The sequence below is a fragment of the Marmota monax genome, unplaced genomic scaffold (genome assembly GCF_021218885.2).
Source record: "Marmota monax isolate L192 unplaced genomic scaffold, Marmota_monax_Labrador192_F-V1.1 WCK01_AAM20220418_F8-fsc00021, whole genome shotgun sequence".
Taxonomy (NCBI): Eukaryota; Metazoa; Chordata; class Mammalia; order Rodentia; family Sciuridae; genus Marmota; species Marmota monax.
The window spans coordinates 14,512,442-14,535,868 of record NW_026695228.1 but is presented as its reverse complement, the minus strand read 5'-3'; the positions used below and the strand labels follow the sequence as shown (position 1 = coordinate 14,535,868).

General features: G+C 36.2%; 1 protein-coding gene across 5 annotated transcripts in view; it reads left to right on the top strand.

Annotated features, from left to right (window-relative positions):
* Positions 1-23,427, top strand: part of Ulk4 (unc-51 like kinase 4) — a 536,812-nt gene that overhangs the window by 44,468 nt on the left and 468,917 nt on the right. For all 5 annotated transcript variants that reach the window (XM_046437488.2, XM_046437490.2, XM_046437489.2 and 2 more), the window contains 8 exons: positions 502-617; positions 759-828; positions 1,559-1,655; positions 6,144-6,248; positions 8,484-8,544; positions 10,274-10,455; positions 11,230-11,276; positions 18,760-18,838. In XM_046437488.2, coding sequence (XP_046293444.1) covers positions 502-617; positions 759-828; positions 1,559-1,655; positions 6,144-6,248; positions 8,484-8,544; positions 10,274-10,455; positions 11,230-11,276; positions 18,760-18,838 — 757 coding nt within the window. The remainder of the gene's footprint in view (positions 1-501; positions 618-758; positions 829-1,558; positions 1,656-6,143; positions 6,249-8,483; positions 8,545-10,273; positions 10,456-11,229; positions 11,277-18,759; positions 18,839-23,427) is intronic.

The following is a 23,427-nucleotide window of genomic DNA, read 5'->3' as shown; positions in this document are numbered from 1 at the left end:
GCATTCCAGGCACTGGCCAGCATCTGCTTTTGTCCCCAATAAGCTGTTGCAGTATTACCTGGAGGCTGGGTAGGACACAAGGGGAAAAGAGAAAAACAAGAGGGGATTTCCTCTGCCGCCTTCTTAGGAATTCCCTTTTCTGTTCCTTGGAACAGAGATAGAGGGCTTTTCTTTGTACCTTGCTGCCTTCAAGTCCACGCCAGGCAACTGAAAAGGAAAAATAATGGGAAATTCATTGTTGGGTTTAGTTACTGCTTTAGTGTTATCTTAGTCTGCTTGCTACCATTCATTTTTCAGGGAAAGGGTTATAGACATCTGGATATGACACTTTGTATATAGAAACTGCTCATTTTAACTATCTGGTGAAAAATATTCCTTTTTCTAACTATGACTTTCCAAATGTCATGCGTAATTTAATTACTTTTTTCAACCTTGTGCTCTACACATAAAACTGTAGAGTTTGAATAAGTTTGTGTTGCTTTTTCTCCTCTTGATTGACAGAAATGTGATCGAGTGTTCAGAACCACAAGATTCCAAGGAGTTTTTGCAGAGCCCTCAGAATGGACAATCGAAGGGGCAGAAGGGTAGCCAAAGGCTAAGCCAATCTTTCAGACTTGGTGAGCTTTCATTCCAGTACATTCATATTGCTTTGGATTCTGTTTTCCTAATTTCAGTCTTAGCTTTCTTTTCAAATTTCTATGTTCTTTACTCATGATACTTCTATTTCTTTTGGATGATACCTTGTTTTTCTGTTTTAGAAAATCCAACTGAGTTGCGGCCGAAGAATACTGTTGGGGGTCAATTGAATGAATCCATATTTCTTCTTAGGTATGTGAAGTCCCAAAACAAGGAATCAGTGAGAGAAGTTTTCTTAAAGCACTTTTAAGAAAAAGTGCTTAAGTAACATGGTTTGCTGGCAAACCATGTTACACAGAGATGAAGAACACGGATATTAATTCCAGATTCCACTCTTCACTCTCCATTTTCAAGGTTGTAGTTAAGTGATGGCCAGGAATCTAGATTTTGCTATGAATTTTAAAAAATGCTTTTCCTATTTGTAAGATCAAAGCCTTTTCATTTTGTATTTTAACTTCAAATAAAAATGAATTTAAATTTTCAGAAGTCAAGCTATTTTATTTTTTTTGGTGATACTGGGAATTGAATATAGGGGCCCTTTATTGAAATACAGCTAAATATTTTCCATCCTTTGTAGAATCTTTGACTTATTATGTTAATCCTGCCTGTACTGGCAGACATTTAAAAAATTATAAAATGAATAAGTTTCTAGCTTTAAAAAAAACAACAACAAAAAGCTATAGCACAGAAGCTGCAAGTGAAAGAAATAATAAATTATCCAGAAATTGCTTTAATAACAGTTACAAAAATTATAGCATATAAACACAAATTAGAGTTTAAAATTTTGGTGAGATCATATGTAACCATCACATTCTACCAGTTTTCATGGTATGTGCGTTCCCCCTCCCACCCCCCAGAAAATACTAAGCAGCAGATAAATTTTGTGAAATCTGAATAATGTTGAATTGTGTGTATTTTCCAGTTCTCGTCCTACTCCAAGAACTAGCACTGCAGTGGGATTGAGTCCTGGTGAGGATATGACTCACAACTCACCCCAGAAGACCTCTCCTTTGACCAAGGTGAGCAGTGACAGAATGTTTTCTATATAAGATATAGAAGCTCAGAAAAAAATAATTGCAAATTGATATTTGAACTGTGTTCATAATTGCAAGGGTTATAATAGTTATTTTCTGTGATCAATTTTTTTTTTTTTTCTAGTAGCTACTCTAAAGGAAATATCCCATTTTGTTGCTTCTTAGTTGTTGTTCTGGTAATGGCTTTGTGTGTGCATGTGTGGGGGGTGGTAGTGAGGATTGAACTGAGGGTGCTCTACCAGGACCTATATCCCCAGCCATTTTTATTTTGAAAGAAGGTCTTGCAGATTTCCCAGGCTGGCTGTGAACTTGGGATCCTCCTGCCTCAGCCTTCCTAATTGCTGGGTTTACAGGCAGGAACCACCCTTGGTAGCAGCTTTATTGAGATAAAATTGACCTGGGATAAAAGTAACCCATGTCAAGGGTACAAATCAGCGTCTTTAAGCGTATTCGTAGTTATTCAACCATTACCCCAGTGAATTTTAAGAACTGTTTCATCATCCCATGAAGAAATCCTGTAGCAATCCTCCCCCACTTCTTCCCCTCTCTTATCCTAGGACATCACTTATGTACCTTTTTTCTAAACTTATTATTCTGGCATTTCATATAAATGGGATCATACAATATGTGGTCTTTTATGACTATTTTTCCCCTCACTTATTAATAGGGTATTTTCCCAGATCTGTCCAAGTTGTAATATGAGTACTATATTCCCTTTAATTCTCAAAAAAAATCTGTTGTATATATACCACATCTTTTTTTTCCCCATTCACCAGTTTAATAGACACTTGAATTGTTTCTATCATTTGGCTATAATAAAAGTGCATTTTTAGCAGGCTGAGGTTGTGGCTCAGTGAAAGAACGCTTGCCTAGCATGTGTGAGGCACTGGGTTCGATTCTGAGCACTGCATATAAATAAATAGAATAAAATAAAGGTCCATTAACAACAATATATATAAAAGATTTAAAAAAATGCATCTAAACATTTGTGTACAGTTTTTGTGAGGGTGTGTATTTTCATTTCTTTTGGGTATATACTGAGGAGTGTAATTGCTATGTCATAGAAACACCTTGTTTTAACTTTTTGAGGAACTTTCAAACTGACTTTCAAGAGTACTGTTGGACCATTTTACAGTCTCAAAAGCAGTGTATTAGGTTTCCAATTTTTACATATCCTCAGCAACATCTGTTTTTTTTTTTTTTTTTTTTTTAAATGTGGTAGGTGCTGGGAATGTAGTTCAATGATGGAGTGCTTACCTAGAATGCTCAAGGCCCTCGGTTCAACCCACAGTACTATGAAAAAAGAGTTGTAAAAATATACATTACATTTATTTTACTATTTTAATTATGTCTAAGTGCAGTTAAATGGCATTATTTTCAAATTTTTGTACAGTCATCCTCACCATCCATCTCTACAATGTTTTCATTATCTCAAATTCTACCCATTGAACCCCCAAATCTCTGCCTTCAGGGTTCATCCATGTTATAGCATGAGCCAGAATTTCATTCCCTTTTAAGGGTGAGTAATATTCCCTTGTATGCATTTACCACATTTTACTTAGTCTTCATTTGTTAATGGACACTTGAGTGATTCCACCTTCTGGCTATTGTGACTAATGCTATGCTGGTTTTTTTTTTTTTTTTTTTTTTGATTATAATAATCCCAGTAGGTGTGAAATTCCGTATCATTGTACTTTTGATCTGTCTTTTTTTTTTTTTTTTTTTTCGTTTTATTTATACTAAGGATTGAAACCAGGGGTGCTTAAATCCCAAGCCACATCCCCAGCCCTGTTTATATTTTTGAGTCTGGCCTCTAATTTGCAGTTTCCTGTCTCAGCCTCCTAAATTGCTAGGATTAAGGGCATGCATCACTGAGCCCGGGAGGCTGCAGATCTTTCTTGATTTCATCCCTCCCACTGGTTCCACCACCTGGACCACAGTGCCATAAGCTCCTTCTGATTTTGCCAAATAGGAGGATCAGGACGGAATGCAACTAGAAGCCAAAATTTTGAACTTCTAGGACTTTGGCTAAATTGTCCTTTTTCCTTCTCTGGAAAATTAGGGGCCCTGTATTTCACGTCTCTTCTTAGTTTTAAGACCAGAGGTCGCTCCCGATCAGCACATTTAACTTTGTTTTCTTGAGCTCTTTTCACTCCCTTCGGGGCACAGCCTCTCATGGTCTGATTTGTGTATTCTTGATAGTGATGTTGAGAATCTTTTCATGTGGTCATTGTCCACTCATCTATCTTCTTAAGAGAAATGTGTATTCCAATCCTTTGATCATTTTTTATTGGGTTATTTAGGTTTATTATTGAGTCATAATTGTTGACATATTCTGGATGTGTGATTTGTAAACTTTTTTGCCCATTCTGTAGATTGTCTTTTCACTTTCTTGGTGGTATCTTTGAAGCACAAAAGTTTTTAATTTTGATGTAGTCCAATTAGTCTTTTTTGTGTATTTATTGCTTGTGCTTTAGACAGCACATCTAAGAAACCATTGCCTCCTCCAGGGTCAGAGAGATTTGTGCTTATGCTGTCTTCTAATATCTTTTTTACATATAGATCTTTGATCCATTGAGTTAATTTTCTTATATGTCAGGAGGTGTGTGTGTCGGGGGGAGTCCAACTTTACTGTTTTGCGTTTGGATGTCACCACCACTTAGTTGAAAGATTCTTTACTTATGTTGACACCTTTTGGGAGATCAGTTGACAGCATGTGTATAGATTTATTTCTGGACTCTCTTCCAGAAATAATGGAATAATGTTTTTTTGGTTGAATGTGGCAGATGGTTATTGTAGAGAATCATCATTTTACTGAATATTCAAGCAATATTGTATAACTATTTGTGTTTTATGATTTTTAAGTGATACTTTTTATTCAGTTAAAAGTTATAGAAAACTTGAAAAATGTCAAAGAGAACAAAGAAAATAGAAAAATCACCTAAAATCTCATTACCCAGAGTAAACATAATTTCAGTTAGATACACATGTGTATTTTCAAAGGAACAGTGTTATAACTTAATTTTTTCATACAATGATTTTGATCTCATTGCAGTTATTGATCACTTAGTAATAACATATTTGTGCATATATTCAGTTTACCTGTAGGAAATTAATTTTTACATATAAATTTTCTAATTGATCTACCTAACAACTTTTATATTATTTCTAGTAATCCTTCAGTTGATTTCGGCTTCCTGAATGTTCAGTTACAGCATCTACATATAATGATAACTTAGTCACATTTTTTTTCAAGTATCAGCCTCTTTGCTCTGTGGACTAGTTACTTACTAGCAGTTCCTACAAGTGGCCATCAGCAGGGATGCCCATCCCTTGGCTCTGGTGGTGACTCCACTCCTTTCCTGCTCCCCAGGCTCCCAGGACACCCTCCTCTCCATCAGGCTTTTGTTGTAACTAATCTCCTAACTGATCTCCCTAGGTCTTCCATGCCTTCTTCCAGCCCCTTCTCTGCTAAAGCTGGTGTGATTTTTAAAGAGAACTTTATTAATTACAAATGTTCTCTTTGAGCAGTGTGGGGTATTGTTATAAATGCTCTACACTTATTCTTCACAGTCCTGGAAGGTTTATAGTTTTAGTCTAAGATAAAATAAGGTTTTAAGATTCCATAATTAACAAGTGTCCATGTCAGTCCATCTCCATCTGTCTTGAAAGTTCATGTTTCTTTATTCTTCATATGTTTTTATATATCTTTTGTCTACAGTTGTCAAGGCCTGTCTTGGTTTCTAGAAACTTTATTAGCTGTTTCTTTATCTATGTCCCTTAGTTTTAGATAATTTCTTTCCTCACTGATTTGGTTTTCTGTTTTATTCAGTTTGTTAGTCCTTGTTTCAGTTGAAGTTCATAATGCCTAGATCCTCTTTTTCCCCTGATGTTATAAACTAAGTCATAACACTGGGAATAAGAGTTCTAGTTAAGTAGAGCACAAAGAAACACCTCAGAGGAACTGATGGTGAACATCTGCTTATCCATTTTCCTTATTTATCAACTCTACTTTAGGTTTTTAAATATATTGGTGTTTAACACCTTGGGCTGAAATACTGATTTGCTACCAAACTATAATTTTAGTTTCGTATTAAATACTCATAAAACAAATAATTAGCATTTTGTGAAAGATAAAGCCATGCTAGTAATCAAAACCAGTTCACTGCCTCACAGTTTAGAATATCCCACTATAGGAGGTCTATCTCCTAGTCCTAACCAGCCTTGGTGGCAAGGATTCCCTGACATGAACAAACCAAGCCTTGTGTTTTCCATCTGTAAATGAGAATAATAATACACACAATTCAGGACTTTTGTGAAGATTGGTTGAAAATGTGACAGTGCTACGAATAGCAATTAAGATCCATTGATACCAAAGACCTTTCACAATGATGTCTTCCTCAGCATCTTGTTAGGTCTCCTAAGCTTTTTATCAGTCATAGAAACAAAGTGTAATTTTTATTCTTATTTCAGGTGACAAATGGACACCTGAGCCAGGAGGCCCTGGAATCCCAGATGAGAGCACTAATCTACACAGACTCAGATCTTATTGTCACCCCAATTATCGACAACCCCAAGGTGCGGAAAGATGTGTAACCACCAAGGGCTGGGTTTTAGGCTTCACTGAGGGCTGGAATTGGTGATGTTTTCATTCAGAATATTCTTTGCTATTCCTCTTGTCTGCTTCTTTCATTTGAGCGACTACGTCTGCCTTTCCAGCTCCCACCTGGTCTACAACTCTTTCCTTCACTTCTACCTCACTGGAGTGGTGAGTTTTCTCCTCACTGTTTTGTTTTTTAAATATTTATTTTTCAGTTTTAGGTGGACACAATATCTTTATTTTTATGTGGTGCTGAGGATCGAGCCCAGTGCCTCACGTGTGCTAAGCGAGGACTCTACTACTTGAGCCACAACCCCAACCCTTCTCCTCCTCCTCCTCCACTGTTTTTGATGTTGCAGCTCTGCCTCTTGTTACTGCAGTCTTGACATGTGGGGGTTGGCTGCAGCCCTCTACACCGCAGACCTTAGCTCTCAGTCCCTTTCTTTCTCCATCCATACGTCCTTGATTCACTCCAAGTATCCTGGTTGCTGAGGTATTAAAAGGTGGCCATGGGTCAGTGAGTGGTGCTCACCAGGCTGAGGCTGAAGGTGAGCGGGTCATACAGAGACCCCTTTCTCTAGAAGGCTGTCAAGCTGCAGAGCAGATGTGGGAGCAACAGCCAGAGTGTAGGGAGTCATGGTTCACAGTGCATTTCTAACCCAGAGTGAGCTTTGTTTCTTCATGTGTTTTTGGATGTAATATTATGTTACTAAGGTGTGAATAATCACCTTTAAAATAATTACTTTCTTTGTACTGCTGTTTTTTATTATTTTTTTAATCCAGACCCCCAACACATTTCACACTTTACTTCCTGTTCTAATTTTATGAGTTCACATGTCTGGCAGAGTAACTGTGAATTATACTACATTTGATGGGTAATGGAGCATTTCCCCCAGTGAACTTTCTATCAAACTATTTGATTATATTGGACCATGTTCTTTTTCTTTGGTTTTATAACCCAACTTTTAGGACCAATTTTAGATATCGAGGAAAGGTTCAAAATTATAGTGGAACTCTTGGGTCTCAAAAGGCATTCAGCTTCTCCTGGTGTGAGTCATCTTATAGGACCACAGTACTATAGCAAATCCAGGAATTAAAGATTGAAACAGTGCTGTCAGCTACCAGATTTATTTGCTTTTTTCCCCACTGTGCCATTAATGCCCCTTTTCTGTTCTAGGTTTGTGTATTACAGTTATTAATGTCTCCTCTGTCTCCTATAATCTGTCCTTGTTTTTTATGGCCTTGTGATACTTTCTCAGTCTTTCATGACTTTTGCACTTTGAAGAGTAACTGGCTAGGTATTTTGTAGAATGTTCTCAGTTTGGGTTTAAGGATTTCTCATGATTAGAATTTAAAGTGAGACCAGGAGATTATACATTTTTCTCAAAGGAGTATTACCAGTAAAGGGTTTTAAAATGCTATATGTAGAGGTTATGGAGAAGTTAAACATAGAAATAGCGAAATTTTCAATGAAAAACCTCAAGGTGAGTACCGCAGCTGTTCTGAAGTCATGGATCCAGCTATGTGGTTTCTTCACTTTTCTCTTTATGCTGTTCCATCTGCCTGGAATGGTTCTTCTCTAATACATGAGGTCCTACTTGGCCTTCCAGAACACAACCTGCCTTCTACCTCTTTCATCAACCCTGTCCTGACTACATCAGCCTAGAAGTTTTTGGTCTGTTCTCTAAATTACATTTAAAAAATTTCTCTGAAATGTTTTGTTTATAATTATGTCCTGCATGTTTTGATTTGCTAAATATTTTGTATTGTATTTGTAGTTTAACAAATGTTTATCTCATGTCCCGACAAGAATATTGGCTTCCTGACAATATGATCGTGTCTTTTATTTTGTACCCACCTTAGTGCTTAGAATAGTCTCTCACTCTGGTAGGTACCCAGTAAATATTTGTCAAATGCTAATATTTCTAACCTAGACAAATTAGTTGAAGAGTAATCCAAGGTAGGGCAAATCTTTTTTGTGAAGGTATATTTTATTGCAGATATTGGTTGAAATGATTTTTAAAAATAAATTGTCTATATTTTAATCTGAAATAGCACTGTTGAATTCTTTTTCTTTTTTATGATAAATTTTACAGCATTTGTTTTCCTCATTGATTTATATTTTGTAGGAAACATTTTAGGGGAGACACATTTGTCTCAGAATCTCAAAATGCATCTTAAAAGATTTTTAATTTTTTTTCTTATAACCACAGATTTTGAAGCAACCACCAGTTAAATTTGATCCAAAAATATTGCATCTACCAGCACATTCAGGTAGGCTCATAAATGGCTTATCAAACATTCAAACTTTTGAATTCAGATTCAAATATAAAATTTATATGCAAATAAAATTTGTGTAGGAATAAATAAATTTCTATTGTTTTGCTATTTGGCTATGTCTTCAGGGCAGTGTTATGCAAATTATAAACCATCTGCAATCTATTCCTGCCAGCTTTTGATGTTCCTCAGCTGGCTCTGTCTGTCCTGCACTCTTGTCCATGCGTTTTCCTATTCAGTGAATGGAGAGTCTTCTCCTTCCCTTCCCTTGGAGAGCTAGTAGAATTTCTTTGATTTACAGAGCCCTTCTGGTTACACAGGGTTGGGACCATAATGAAGAAATGGAGTCTTACTCAGCATACTGCTATGAGGATTGTGTTTGAATAGAGATACTTAAAGAATGTTTGTTATGTTTCCTTTCAGCTAATGAATGTCTTAATCTTGAGTGTACACCAGAAACTTTTACATACCTTCACTTGATTGAAGAAGCTGAACAAATGATACTTCAAGTTGTTAAGCTAAATTTGGAGAAAATTCTTTACTATAGTCATGTAGTATTTATGATTTGAAGTAAATTCAAAATAAAGTATTCAAATTTGAATAAACCAACTAATGCTTTATATAGGTCAACTTAACTAATAAAGCCCCCAAATCTCAAAGAGGATTGTTTTGGAAAGACTAAAATGAAGCAAAATATTATTCATAGTGCTTTCAGTGCCATCGATTATTTATGAAACATTATCTGAAGTAATATTCTTCTTTCCCCTTTGAGTTATTTATAAATTTATTTTTCCAGTTTATCTTTCTTAAAGAGATCAGCTGAAAGTATGCACATTTTAATTCATTTTTTAATATGGAGATTGAACTCAGGGGTGCTTACTGCTGAGTCACATCCCACCCTTTTTAAAGACAAGTCTCACTAAGTTGTTTAGGGCCTCACTAAGTTGCTGAGGCTGGCTTTGAACTTGGAATCCTCCAGCCTCAGCCTCCTGAGCCACTGGGATTTCAGGCATGCGCCACCATGTGTGTCTGCACATTTTAGATGGTATCTCATTTTCTAGCCTTTGCCTTTTGTTTGTATAGGGACTTGGAGGTAGGAATTCTAGGTGATTCCAGCTATTGTATAAACCTGGTTCTAATGAGCAGTAATTTCATTTTAAAAATTTCACTTTTTAAAAAATATTTTTTTTTAGTTGTAGATGGACACAATACTTTTATTTATTTATTTATTTTTATGTGGTGCTGAGGTTTGAACCCAGAGTGTGAGTCAAGCACTCTGCTACTGATCCACAATCCCAGCCCTCATGGGCATGTTTTAACAACTGTACAACCTATGTCTTTTTCAGTATTTTAGGACTGGGCTGATAGAAAGATAAAAAGGCTATCTTGTTTTCTTGAAATACAACTTTATCTATATTTTGTTAAGTCCTAGGTTGCAGAACAGTTCTCCTTTACTCATCTGCCTGCCTTTTTGAGCAGCTTTCCATTGAAGTAGTTAAGAAGTTTCCTTGGGTAGATGGAGATGAAGACTATAGGACAAAGAAAAGTAGTGTCGTCTGTGGAGTGTTTTTGGTTTGACAGTGTTAAGGTTTTCTTTGTCCTCATCCTTGCTCTCAAAATTCTGTTTTATTTCTCATGTTTTCAGCAGTACTTTTTTTCACATAATATATTACTAAAATAAATATATATATATATATATATATTTATTTTATTTTTTCCTCTGCAGTTGACAAGTTGTTATTTCTGAAAGACCAAGATTGGAATGACTTTTTGCAACAAGTGTGCTCACAGATTGACTCCACTGAGAAGAGCACAGCGGCCTCCCGAGCTAAGCTGAATCTCCTCTGCTATTTATGCGTGGTGGCTGGTCACAAGGAGGTAGCCACCAGGCTACTCCATTCCCCCCTGGTAGGTAGAGTGAGGCAAAAAGCCTTTTCTAGAGTCCCCACAACTTGCCTTCATGTGCTTAGCTGTTGGAGATTACAAGATCTTAAGTTCATGAAAATTATTCATATTTTAATTTTTGGCCTAAAAGCACGGGGTAATTGGTGATTTCAAGGTTTTTTTTTTGTGTGTGTGTGTGTGTGATTCTCAGCTTTTGTTTTATGTAACTTAATTCTAAGAAATTTTTCACATATGCATTGAACTGTCCTTTGGAATATGGGGCCCCTTGACTGGGCCAACCTGGTCAATGCCAAGGCTTCTGAGATGACATTGAGGGGAGGCCTCAAGGGTCTAGACTTATTTTCTGTTGCCCCTGGAAATATTATTGCTTGGAATGTCTTGGCTTATTAGTAAACCAAGATTTGGCAGAGCTTTTGAAGTCCTCTTCTAGGAGGAATTACAGTGGTTTGGAGGTGTTTTTTGTAAGGGACCTCATTTGGGAACTAACTTGAAAAAAAATTAAGTGCATTTTGCATTAATACTATTAAGATAGTATTAATGATTTCTTTTGATAGTTGGTGTATCAGGTGGGAGTGGAATATAAAGTGGCAGTAAATGGTAAGAAAAAGTACTTAGTTTTTGGTTTTACTTTATTCATGTACTCAGTGCTTTGCATATTTGTAAATTACTTTCTTGGTGTATAATTTACATTTTAGCTGTGTAAAGATCTGATTTGTTAACTTAGTCATCACTTTCTGTGCTGTTTCATGAATTAAACGTATATTTTTAAAATTCTAGTTCCAGTTGCTAATCCAGCATTTGCGAATAGCTCCAAATTGGGATATGTAAGTAACATTTATATTTTAAAGAGTTCTTTGTGGTTTTATGAAGTTATTACAAAATACATATTTATAACAAGTGCTGAGTCTAAATGCAATTTCTGGAGGCATCCTGATTTGTTCATTTAAAAAGATTTAAAAATAGACATTATCCTACTATAAACACAATTCTAGGATTATCTAAGCAATGTCTAGAGACTTTATTGACTGTTACTCTTGAGTATTCATTGTGGAATGGATTCTGTGTTTCCTGTTACACTCCTGTGAGTTTTCCCGTTGCTACTTGTTTATGTACTGCAGCACATAGTTTGCCTGTGATCTGTAAACTCCTGAGGGAAGAAGTGTAATTTTTATGGACTCTGCGTGCCAGAGTGAAAAGCACATTTGCATCAGGTATTAGAGGGCTCAGGGCTCTGGCTGCCAATGAGATGTAGCCAAATGCTGAAATCTTCTTCTGAGTCTCTGCTTCCTGGGGAATGTGCATAGGACAGAGGCAGACCTGGGTGTGGTGGATTCCAGATTTTCCCCCTGGGAAAATTGCTTTAACTGCTGACCCTCACTTACCTTATCTGTAAAATGGAGATAGTGTAACTACCTGATAAACTAAATATGTGGAAAATCTTTTACAGTGGGTACATTTTAGTGGGTGCTTAATATACATTGGGGGTGTGGAATTTGTAGTTCTTATTATCATGCATACTTATGATTGTTAGGAGAAACATATGAGAAAAGGGAGGTGAAGGAATTTTGTGAATTGTGGTAGTGGCATGATAGTAATTGTTTTTCCCTGCTGGCAAAGTGTACAAAATGCTTTAGGGTAATTAATCATCCTGATGCATCTTCCAATGTTACTCTCCCAAAGTAAAATTTGGTGTAAAGAAAAAGGTGATAGTTGAGCATTTAATGAGATTTGTTGTATGTTCATTGAAAGGAACCATTGAAATTTTTATTAAAATACTTTTGTTTAAAGCTTCTCTTTGAATGGAGTGCCCCCTAGTGACATTAGAGCAAACATTAGTTCTTTCCAAGTACTGCTTTAAAACTGTTTCTCATTTTTTAAATTGAAGTTTAACTGTAAAACGGTTTTGAGGAAAATGATAAATATTAAGGTAGACAAGTCCTCTGATTGAAGCCTTCTTTTTCAATAAGGAAACTGCTGCTTCTAGTTTTGTTCAGTTTTCCAAGTTTGTTCTGCATATAGGAAAACAAAATTAGAGTCACATGATACAATTTTAAAGTTTCTCCTCATTCTCTCTCTATATAGATACCTGTGTGTGTTACCTCAATTCTACTTTCTATATCTATGAATTTGGTTATTGTGTGTACTTATATGAGTAGAAGTATGAATATTTGTCTTTTTGTGTGTGGCTATTTCATTTAGCTTTGTTCTCAAGGTCCATCCAAGTTATAGCATGTGCTAGAATTTGATTCCTTTCTTTTTAAGGTCAAATAATGTTCTAATATTGTGTATCCTTTCATCTGTTGGACACTTGCATTGTTTTTACCTTTTGACCATTGTGAATCATGTTCTATGAATGCTGGTCTTTGTTTATTTTCCTGATTATAACTCTTCCAGTTGGAGATCATGGTTTTGGTTTACATTTCTTTTGTGACTAGCAGCTTTTCAGGTACTTGTCGGTTATCTGTATCTTCTTTGGAGAAATGTCTATTCAAGTCCTTTGCCCAATTTTGAATTGAGTAATTTTTTTTGTTCTTTATATATCCTGGGTATTAACCCTTATCAAATAAGAGATTTGAAAACATTCTCTTTCATCCAGAGGGTTTTTTGCCTTCTTACTGTGCTGTAGTGATCTTTGATTTATAAAAGGTTTTGATTTTGATGAAGTTTGATTCAAGTAGTTTTTCTTTGCTTGTTTGTGCTTTTGGTGCCATATCCAGAAAGTCAGTGTGAAATCCAAAGTCATAAAGTTTTCTCCTATTTTTTTTTTTTTTGCTAATAGTTTTATAGTTTGCTTTGGAGTTTAGATCTTTGATATGTTTTTGAATTAGTATTTGAAAATGGTGTAAGTTGAGGGTAAAACTTGATTGCCTTTGTGTGTGGATATTGTTTTACCTATACTTATGTGTCAAAAGGTTTGCCTTTCCCCATGGAATGGTCTTGGTACCTTTGTGGAAAATTGTTTACACATATATGTGAGGATTTATTTCTTGGCTCTCCATTCCATTGGTCTGTATCTTTGATTTTATGCTAATACCATACTGTCTTGATTACTGTAGTTTTAAGTTTTGAAATTGTGAAAGGTCCAAATTTTTTGAGATTGTTTTAGCCACTTAAGTATCCATTAGGATATGAATTTTGGGGCTGGGGTTGTGGCTCAGTGGTAAAGCACTTGGCTAGCATGTGTGAGGCACTGGGTTTGATTCTCAGCACCACATATAAATAATAAATAAATAAAATTAGAAAAAAGTACTTCCCCAAATTCATTTTTTAATTTTTTTTTTTTTTAGTAATAGTTTTACATCTGAATAAGATGAGGTTAAATGCTCATCTTTTTGGAACATTTCCTCCATTTCTATGATCAAATTCACTTCTTAGTTGATCAAATTTCATTATTCTGTAGGTTTGTTTTGTTTACTTTTCCAAGAAGGCCTCTCTGTGGCTCTGCTTCTGGAGTAGTTGCCTCCTTGGGTGTTTCTGTCAGACCCTGTAGCTCAGGGAGGTGGTCTTGCCCCTGGAGCCATTCACCTCCATGCCACAGTTTGGACTTATGCTTTCTTCCCCTGTGCTGACTTTAGCTCTGCAGGAACTGGGGCCAACGTCAACTTTTCTTCCTCTTGTGTGTATCTTGTTTGAGTTTGCTTTATTTTGTCTGAACTTTTCTTTTTATTCCAGTACAGGCAAGTTTTTATCAGACCATATGTAGGAATCTTTTTACAAACATGTTATAGCAGTTGCTTTACTAAATTTCTTAGCTCCTCCCAACATTTCATCCTTTTATGCTTCTGAAAATAGGAGCAGTATGGGTGTGGGATTTGTCTTTTTACTCTTCTCTCAAACTCTTTTGCTTTCTCACTTTGTCCTTTTTATTGTGGTACAGTTCACTATAAAATCAACTTTTTAAAAGTGTAGAGTTTGGGCTTTAGTACATACAAAGTTGTGCAACCATCACTGCTGTCTTATTTCAGAAGATTTTTATCTTCCAATGAAAACCTTGTACCTCTTTTGTTCCCCTAGCCTCTGAAAACCACCTACCTAATTTATGTTGATTTTTTTTTTTTTTTGGTCCTATGCTGGACTTTGCAAATAAATGGAATCATATAGTATGTGGCCTTTTGTGCCTAACTTCTGTCATTTTGCAGGCTTATATTTTTTGTAGGTCAAGGTTAATCCATCTTGTATGTATTAGTTCGTATTCATATGCCAGTTTTTGTCTGAACTTAAATGTTTTCATCACAAATGTAACTAGTAGTTGAAATGCTGGCTTATACGCTGTGTTCAATCTTTTGAAGAACTGCCATGCTCTTTGCTTGCTGTTCAGTATCTCTCTGTCATCAAGCTTGGTATTTATCCTGGTTATTTTTTAGGATTTCTAGTGAATTTTAATAATCATTTTTGAAAGTTTTTATTTTTTTGTTCTCTGTTCTTTATTCCTTCCTACATTTGGTATGAAATATACTTTTTTTTGGAGATAAATGTTAGGATTGTTTAAAAAAAAATCCTTTGAGATATATTAGGATTAAATATAATAATTAATATTTAAGGTAAGGCCTTAGTATTATAAAACTTGTGCGCTTATCTCTTGAACCTGTAGGTCACTTCTTTTTCATTATAGTTCTGCTTTTTAATGCTGTTTATTTCTCAAATGCCTGATGATATTTTATTCTTACTTAATATGATCAAATGATGTATAATGTGGTAATACCAGTTTCCTCCATGCTTGTTTAGTGTTTCTCCTTTAAGGGAGGAGCCCTGTGTATCAATAGGTGGGATCTGTTGGCTGGTGGACAGGTGTATTTTCTTTTTCTTTCTCTTTCTGTCTTTCTTTCTCTTTTTCTTTCTTTCTTTTTTTCTCACTCTTTCTCTTTCTATTTTTCTTTCTCTTTCTCCTTTCTTTTGCTCTTTCTCTTTTTCTTTCTCTTTCTCTTTCTTTTTTTTCTTTCTCCTCTTTCTCTTTTTCTTTCTTTTTCTTTTTCTCTTCTTTCTTTCTCTTTTTCTTTCTTTCTCTTTCTCTTTTCTTTTTCTTTCTTTCTTTTTGTTTTTTCTTTCTTTATACTTGGAATTGAACTCAGGGGTGCTTAACCACTGAGCCACATCCCCAGCCCTAGGGTCTCAGTGAATTGCTAGTGCCTGACTAAGTTGGTGAGGCTGGCTTTGAATACTCAATCTTCCTATCTCCCCAGTCGCTGGAATTACAGGCATGCTCCACCACGACCGGCCTTAGGGGTTTCTTTTATTCTCTGTGTGATTCTGTTTGTCATCTGGGACTTTCTATTCCACTTTCAGCCCTTCTTTGTTTCTAATTATCATGGAGTTAAAATAATTTTTCTACTTTAACAGATTCTTGAAGGGATCAGTGTCTAGTCTGCTAACATGATTGTGATTTATGGAGGTTTCATTTTTTATTTACTGTATAATATACACAGAAGTGCTTCTAAATTTGCAGGTGTCAAGGCTTTTTTGCTTATCATTTCCACTTCACTATTTTTATTATAATAGTGAATTCTATGTAATATTTCTGCTTTTGGGAGTGTTCTAATTTATCTTTGTGGTCTTGTATAAAATCAATTTTTAAAATTAGGCCACGAATATGGTCAATAATGGTAGCTAACCTGTTCAATTCAGACTCCAAGATAGTTTCTACATGTGGATTATATCCCTTGATTCTTACAACTTGATGGAGTACATACTATTAGTCCTTCTGAACTTATGAGGTAACCAAGACCCAGGCACATAAAAGATGAGTAACTACTCAGGGTACTGTTGCCCCCATTATTCTCACTGTGGACTCAAGACTATGCATAGGACATGTGGTTCCTAGTCATCGATACTGTCCAGTACAGTCTTCCATTGAGTAAGAGTGTTCATCTTTTTCCAGGGTGTAGAGTTTGGTATATACATGTGTTCCATTAGCCTTGTTGGTTTTACCATGGATGCTTGAATGTGTGTATGTTCACTTTTTATTGCTGAGCTTGGGGAAGAAGTAGATTGAAATTTCTGACTCCCTTTGGCTTTACTTTCATGCTTTGTTATTTGTTGTATGAAGGATCATACCTTATATTTTTTGTAGGTCATACAGTTTTTAGTTTATAAGAAAATTTCTCATTTAATGCTTTTAGCCTTGAATTCTGCTTTACTTCACTTCACTTTAGCCTTGAATTCACTTTCACTTCTGAATTCTGCAATGTGCAGCCATATGTTTTATCCACTCCTTTCCTGCTAACACATGTAGTAACTTAGTTTTTGATGATGTGATCATTTTTGTTAAGCAGACATTTAGAAAGGGCATACTTGTACTCCAAGCACTGGTCTCAGTGTTCACAATGGTGAACAGAACAAAGCTCTGCCTTCATTGACTTTAAGGGTTGACCTTGAGGGAGTTAGATAATAATTGAGTAAACAAATGAACAGTAACAAAAAAATTTAAATCAGCTCTATGCTCTAATATGACTTAACTAACTACATGTAGTTTGTTAAATTAAAATTCAATAAAATTTAAGTTCCTTGCTTGCACCAGGCATATTTTATGTGCATGATTAGTGATGTTTTCAGTGTATACTGCATTGAAGAGTGTGGTCATGGAACATTCCTGTTATTACATGGAAGTCTGTTGGACACTGCTGCCCCAGATGTTCTTGGGGATACAGGATGGTTCTTAGGAGACTGTCCTGAGTTGGGGAGGGGATTAGAACCTGGAGTGGCCATATTGAAGAAAACTGAATTCTGAAAACGACGGAGTCTTGTGAGGGTATTGTGTATAGAGTATTATTGTATATAAGTTTTTGTTATAAACTGAGGACTACTGTCATTATTACTTTAAGTTTATAATTGAAAAGTATTAGTGTTTTTAGGTAGGGTATTTTCTCTGATTTGATTTGAAATTATTTCTGGGGAAATTAGAAATATTACTATGTTGTGATACATTTTTATTTTAGTTGAATAAATCTAGTAGATAATATTTAATTTTGTAGATTGAGAAATGATTTAGTGTCTCATAAATTTTTAAAAAATTTTCTAGTTGTAGTTGGACACAATACCTTTATTTATTTTTATGTGGTGCTGAGGATCGAACCCAGCGCCTCACACATGCTAGGCAAGCGCTCTACCAGGCAGCCCCAGCCCCTCAAATATTTTTGAGCTTATTTTTGAAAACAGGTTTTGTGTTTCATATTGTCTAATTGGTGAGTTTTTGATAACAAGCATTTGTTTTACAATTGTGAAAAAAAACCCAACTAGATCTTAATGCAGCTACCTGTTTGAATTGCACACATGGCAATAAAGCAAGTGACTTGGTTGCAATTGCAGCTACTCAATGGCCTTGTTTGTCAGCTTTCTGTTGCTGTGACAAATACCTCATTCAAAAAACTTAAAAGTAGTGCCACAGGCTGGGGACATTTAGGATCCAAGGCATAAAAATGGCAAACTGGAGCCTGGAAGCTTCTTTCTTTTGTAAATTGGTATAATATCCTACCAAATCTTTTTCAAAATGATCACTTTTAAAGTACAGTCTTTATATTCAGAGGTGGGATGGTAATCATGAAATGGCTAGGACTTTTATCTGCATATGTTAAGAGAATTGAATTCCATAAGAATTATCTGTCAGAAGTGTCACTGCACATTTTCCCTGTGCTACTTCTGAGTAGCATGGGTCCTGGGAATGTTTAAGGAACTGTGAAAATTAGTGCATGCTATGAGCCAGGAAACAGGCAGGTGTCACTAAATGTGGTTCTCATCAACTTCCCATTTTCTTTTCTGGTGAAAAAAATCTTAATTTCCTATATTTCAAACCACACTGAGGTCTGAAGTTCAATTTAGTAATTTTTTCAACTTCATTTTTTGCTAGATGCCAAAGAAAAGCATCATTAAAACTAAATAGGATTAATTAAAATACAAATAATCTTTTTAACGGTGCTCATATTATTTACCACCTATATAGAAACTCACTAGCTCAGTAAAAGTGGAATAGAGACCTTAAGCCAAATGCCTGTGTACTCACATAAAAGGGTTAATGAGTATTTCTCTCTTGTCTCAGGTTAAGGCCTTTTCAAAAGTCCATTTTCCGTTTCATCATTAAACCATAGCTTGTTTAAATTTTGTCAACATAATAGAATTACAAAGGACATGGTTATTCCAAGTTTTTCCTTATACATGAGGGATGGTTTCTTTGGACATTGTATGTGTGGATTATAGGCCTGTCCTGTTACACTGAATTTTTATTTCATATTCTTATATCTAAAGCATGTGACAGCTAGTATTGACTTCCTTGGTCCTGACTCTTCTTTTCAAAGTTTGTATTCTCTCCATTTACAGACGGGCCAAAGTTGCTCGGGTAATTGGTTTGCTGGCTTCGCACACAACTGAGCTCCAGGAAAATACACCCATTATTGAGGTAATTTCTTTCATTACTGACATGTTATGAATGACAAAAAAGATTGTTTTTTTTTTCATGATTTAGAACATACAGCTTTATGTTGACCTTCACTTAATTTTTTTTTTTTTTTTGTGGAATTGTGGCAATTGTAAAATGAGGATCTGGATAGAATTAAGCTCATTTACAACAGTTGTCTCTTACTGAAGATGGTGTGGCAGAATACAAGGCCTTTTTGAAGCATTCTGTATAATTCAAATTGAAATTCTTTTGGCTTTTTACCTTGATTTTGTTTTCATCCTCACTAGTTGTCAGTTATTTCTTGATAACTGATTCCAGTATTTAATGGTCATTCATGCACTAAGGATATTTCTAGTATCAATCAGTCATTTCTTTCAAGTACTGATACTGGGAATTTTTTCTTATTTAGTTAATAATTTTAAGTTCTGTGAAGTGAATACTACTGTTGTACTACTTATATGAATGTCTTTGAATACTGAAAATAGCTTTCTACCTATCCTGTTAATGTGAAGTATAGTCAATTGGTAATGGATTTTTATTCCTTGGACTGGGAAAGAGTCAAAATGCATAAAAAAACCCCCAAAGCTTTTAGGGTCAAAAACTCAGGGTAAGGAGAGGGGCTTTGGTATATCAGAAGCTGATGGTGTGGTATTGGAGCATTTAGAGGAATTATTTGTCTAAGTACTGTCCAAATGAACTTTCTGTAGTGATGCAAACATCCAAGCAGAGGCCTGAAGGAATTGAGGAAATGAGGTGAACTATCTGGCAGAAGAGTATTTGAGACAGGGCGAATAGCATTTGCAAAAGGCTAGAGGTAAAAAAAAAAAAGTGTGGTTTGCCTGTTTCAAGGAAGAAGGAGGGGTGAATATAGGGCTGATGAGATGATTGGTAGAAGATGAAGTGTCAGGAACTAGATGATGTAGATTTGTTGTAAGATGTGATAAGAACTTGGGATTTTATTCAAAATAAAATGGAGGCCACTGGAGGATTGAGAACAGAGGAGTACACTGTTGTGCTTATGTTTTAAAAGGATCACCCTATTTCAGGGACAGGGTAAGGTAGACTCAGACTAGTGTAGAAGGTGAGAGGTGATGGTGACTTGCATCAGGTTTTTAGTCACCTATGCATACTTGCATGTACTTACAAATATACTTATTTCCTGGATATACTAGAAGAGTGACAGATTTGCTAATTGCTATAATATCTGAAAGCAGACTTTAATATCCAAGAAGTCTGGCCAATATAAATTCTAATGTTCAATGTTCCAAATGCTGAGTTGTCATGGAAATGCAAATGAAAAGAAAAGTGAAGTGTCAAAATGGTCACCAGATGGGCACAAATGAAAAAGTCTCTCAATCCTACATGGTTGTGGTAGTACTGGATAGAAGGAGCTCTTAGATGCTTCTAGGGGGAGTATGAATGAATGTAGCCATTCTGGAAAACTTCTTGGCCATGAAAACATTTCTACCTGTAACTGAGCATCTATTACCTTAAAACTCAATGTGCCAAATGACACAAGTAGTTACATACTGACAGCATTGTTTATAACAGCCCCACATTTAAAATAATCCATATCCATATTCCATCAACAGAAGAATGGGTGAAGGGTGTCACATTCAGTGCGCTAGTCAGTGCTGAATAGCATTGAGAGTGACGAACAGCAGCATTGGGCAATAGGCCCAAGTGAATCTCAGTCATAGACTATTGTTCTAGACTGACTGTAGGTCATTGCATGGGAAAGACTGATCATATATTCAGAACTATTCTGTGGGTTGTGGTTCCTTCCTAGAAGGGGAGCTCCCCTTGAGTAGACAACATGGGGGAGAGATGAGCAGGTGGGTGTTGTGGAAGGTGCATGGAAAGGAGAGTTGCCTTGTGGCTTAGTTAGGGGAAGACAGGCCAGAGGTCAAGGCTGTATTGTGATGCTGTCCTTAACCCCTGTGGCATCTTTATGCTTGGAACCCTCTGTAAGTGGCTGGGAGGTATGTTCTCCTGTGATGGGAATCCTCAAGGGTCTGAACAGAGGGCCTTTGCGGGAACTTGGGACCTGTCCATACCCTGGGTGATGTGATCTCACCTGTGGCCTGATCCTCTTGGTACTTGCTTTTGCTGCTGCCTGAGAGCTGAACTGCATAGTGGTTTGTACTGTTAGCTAGAGTTCTTGGCTTGTGCTTCCTTCTCTTTGGATGCTGGGTACTTAGTATTTCAGTATTTCTCCAATTCTTGTTCCTGTCCCTCTCACACACATAGTATTCCTGATGTTGCCTCTGCTGAGAGGAGAGGCCAGGCACTAGTTTCTGAGGTTCTGTATATTTTATTCTTGCACTGTTTCCCTCCGGGCTTTTCACTGGTGTTTTGGGTGCAGATTTGGGAGAAATAATCATTTCATTAAAAAAAGTAATACTTTGTTTATCTAGTAAACTTTTGAATTCAGCATACTACATAGTGAACCAAATTTTATTCGATAATGAGTTTACATCATAAGTTGAAATCATGCCAGGTGCTCCTTTGTGATGCAGTCTTTATTATTATTTTTTATGCTGGGGATTGAACCCAGAGCTGTGCTCATATTAAGTGTGTGCCCAGACACTGAGTGACACTCCCAGGCCCTGTGATGCCATTTTAAATTTTATTTCTTTTTTTTTATTATTGGTTGTTCAAAACATTACATAGTTCTTGACATATCATATTTCATACATTTGATTCAAGTGGGTTATGAACTCCCATTTTTACCCCGTATACAGATTGCAGAATCACATCGGTTACACATCCACTGTTTTACATACTGCCATACTAGGATTCTGCTGCCTTTCCTATCCTCTACTATCCCCCCTCCCCTCCCCTCCCATCTTCTCTCTCTACCCCATCTACTGTAATTCATTTCTCCCCCTTGTTTTTTTCCCCTTTCCCCTCACTTCCTCTTATATGTAATTTTGTATAACAATGAGGGTCTCCTTCCATTTCCATGCAATTTCCCTTCTCTCTCCCTTTCCCTCCCACCTCTCATCCCTGTTTAATGTTGATCATCTTCTCATGCTCTTCCTCCCTGCTCTGTTCTTAATTGTTCTCCTTATATCAAAGAAGACATTTGGCATTTGTTTTTTAGGGATTGGCTAGCTTCACTTAGCATAATCTGCTCTAATGCCATCCATTTCCCTGCAAATTCCATGATTTTGTCATTTTTTAGTGCAGAGTAATACTCCATTGTGTATAAATGCCACATTTTTTTTTTTATCCATTCATCTATTGAAGGGCATCTAGGTTGGTTCCACAGTCTAGCTATTGTGAATTGTGCTGCTATGAACATCGATGTAGCAGTATCCCTGTAGTATGCTCTTTTAGGTCTTTAGGGAATAGACCGAGAAGGGGAATAGTTGGGTCAAATGGTGGTTCCATTCCCAGCTTTCCAAGGAATCTCCATACTGCTTTCCAAATTGGCCGCACCAATTTGCAGTCTCACCAGCAATGTACAAGAGTACCCTTTTCCCCACATCCTCGCCAGCACTTGTTGTTGTTTGACTTCATAATGGCTGCCAATCTTACTGGAGTGAGATGGTATCTTAGGGTGGTTTTGATTTGCATTTCTCTGACTGCTAGAGATGGTGAGCATTTTTTCATGTACTTGTTGATTGAGTGTCTGTTCAGCAAAGTGGCAGGATATAAAATCAACACACATAAATCAAAGGCATTCCTGTGTATCAGCGACAAATCTTCTGAAATGGAAATGAGGACAACCCCCCCATTCACAATATCCTCAAAAAAAAAAAATACTTGGGAATCAACCTAACAAAAGAGGTGAAAGACTTATACAATGAAAACTACAGAACCCTAAAGAGAGAAATAGAAGAAGATCTTAGAAGATGGAAAAATATACCCTGTTCATGGATAGGCAGAACTAACATCAAAATGGCAATATTACCAAAAGTTCTCTATAGGTTTAATGCAATGCCAATCAAAATCCCAACGGCATTTCTTGTAGAAATAGAAAGTAATCATGAAATTCATATGGAAAAATAAGACCCAGAATAGCAAAAACAGTTTTAAGCAGGAAAGGTGAATCAGGCGGTATAGCGATACCAGACTTCAAACTATACTACAGAACAGTAGTAACAAAAACAGCATGGTACTGGTACCAAAACAGGCGGGTGGACCAATGATACAGAATAGAGGACACAGAGACCAATCCACAAAATTACAACTATCTTATATTTGATAAAGGTGCTAAAAGCATGCAATGGAGGAAGGACAGCATCTTCAACAAGTGGTGCTGGGAAAACTGGAAATCCATATGCAACAAAATGAAACTGAATCCCTTTCTCTCGCCATGCACAAAAGTTAACTCAAAATGGATCAAAGAGCTTGATATCAAATCAGAGACTCTGCGTCTGATAGAAGAAAAAGTTGGCTCCGATCTACATATTGTGGGGTCGGGCTCCAGATTCCTTAATAAGACACCCATAGTACAAGAGTTAATAACAAGAATCAACAAATGGGACTTACTCAAATTAAATTTTATTTCTTAAAGCACTTTTCAGTTCTTTTGTGAGCAATTGGATGTGACAGTTTAGCCACTAGATGTCACTCAAACA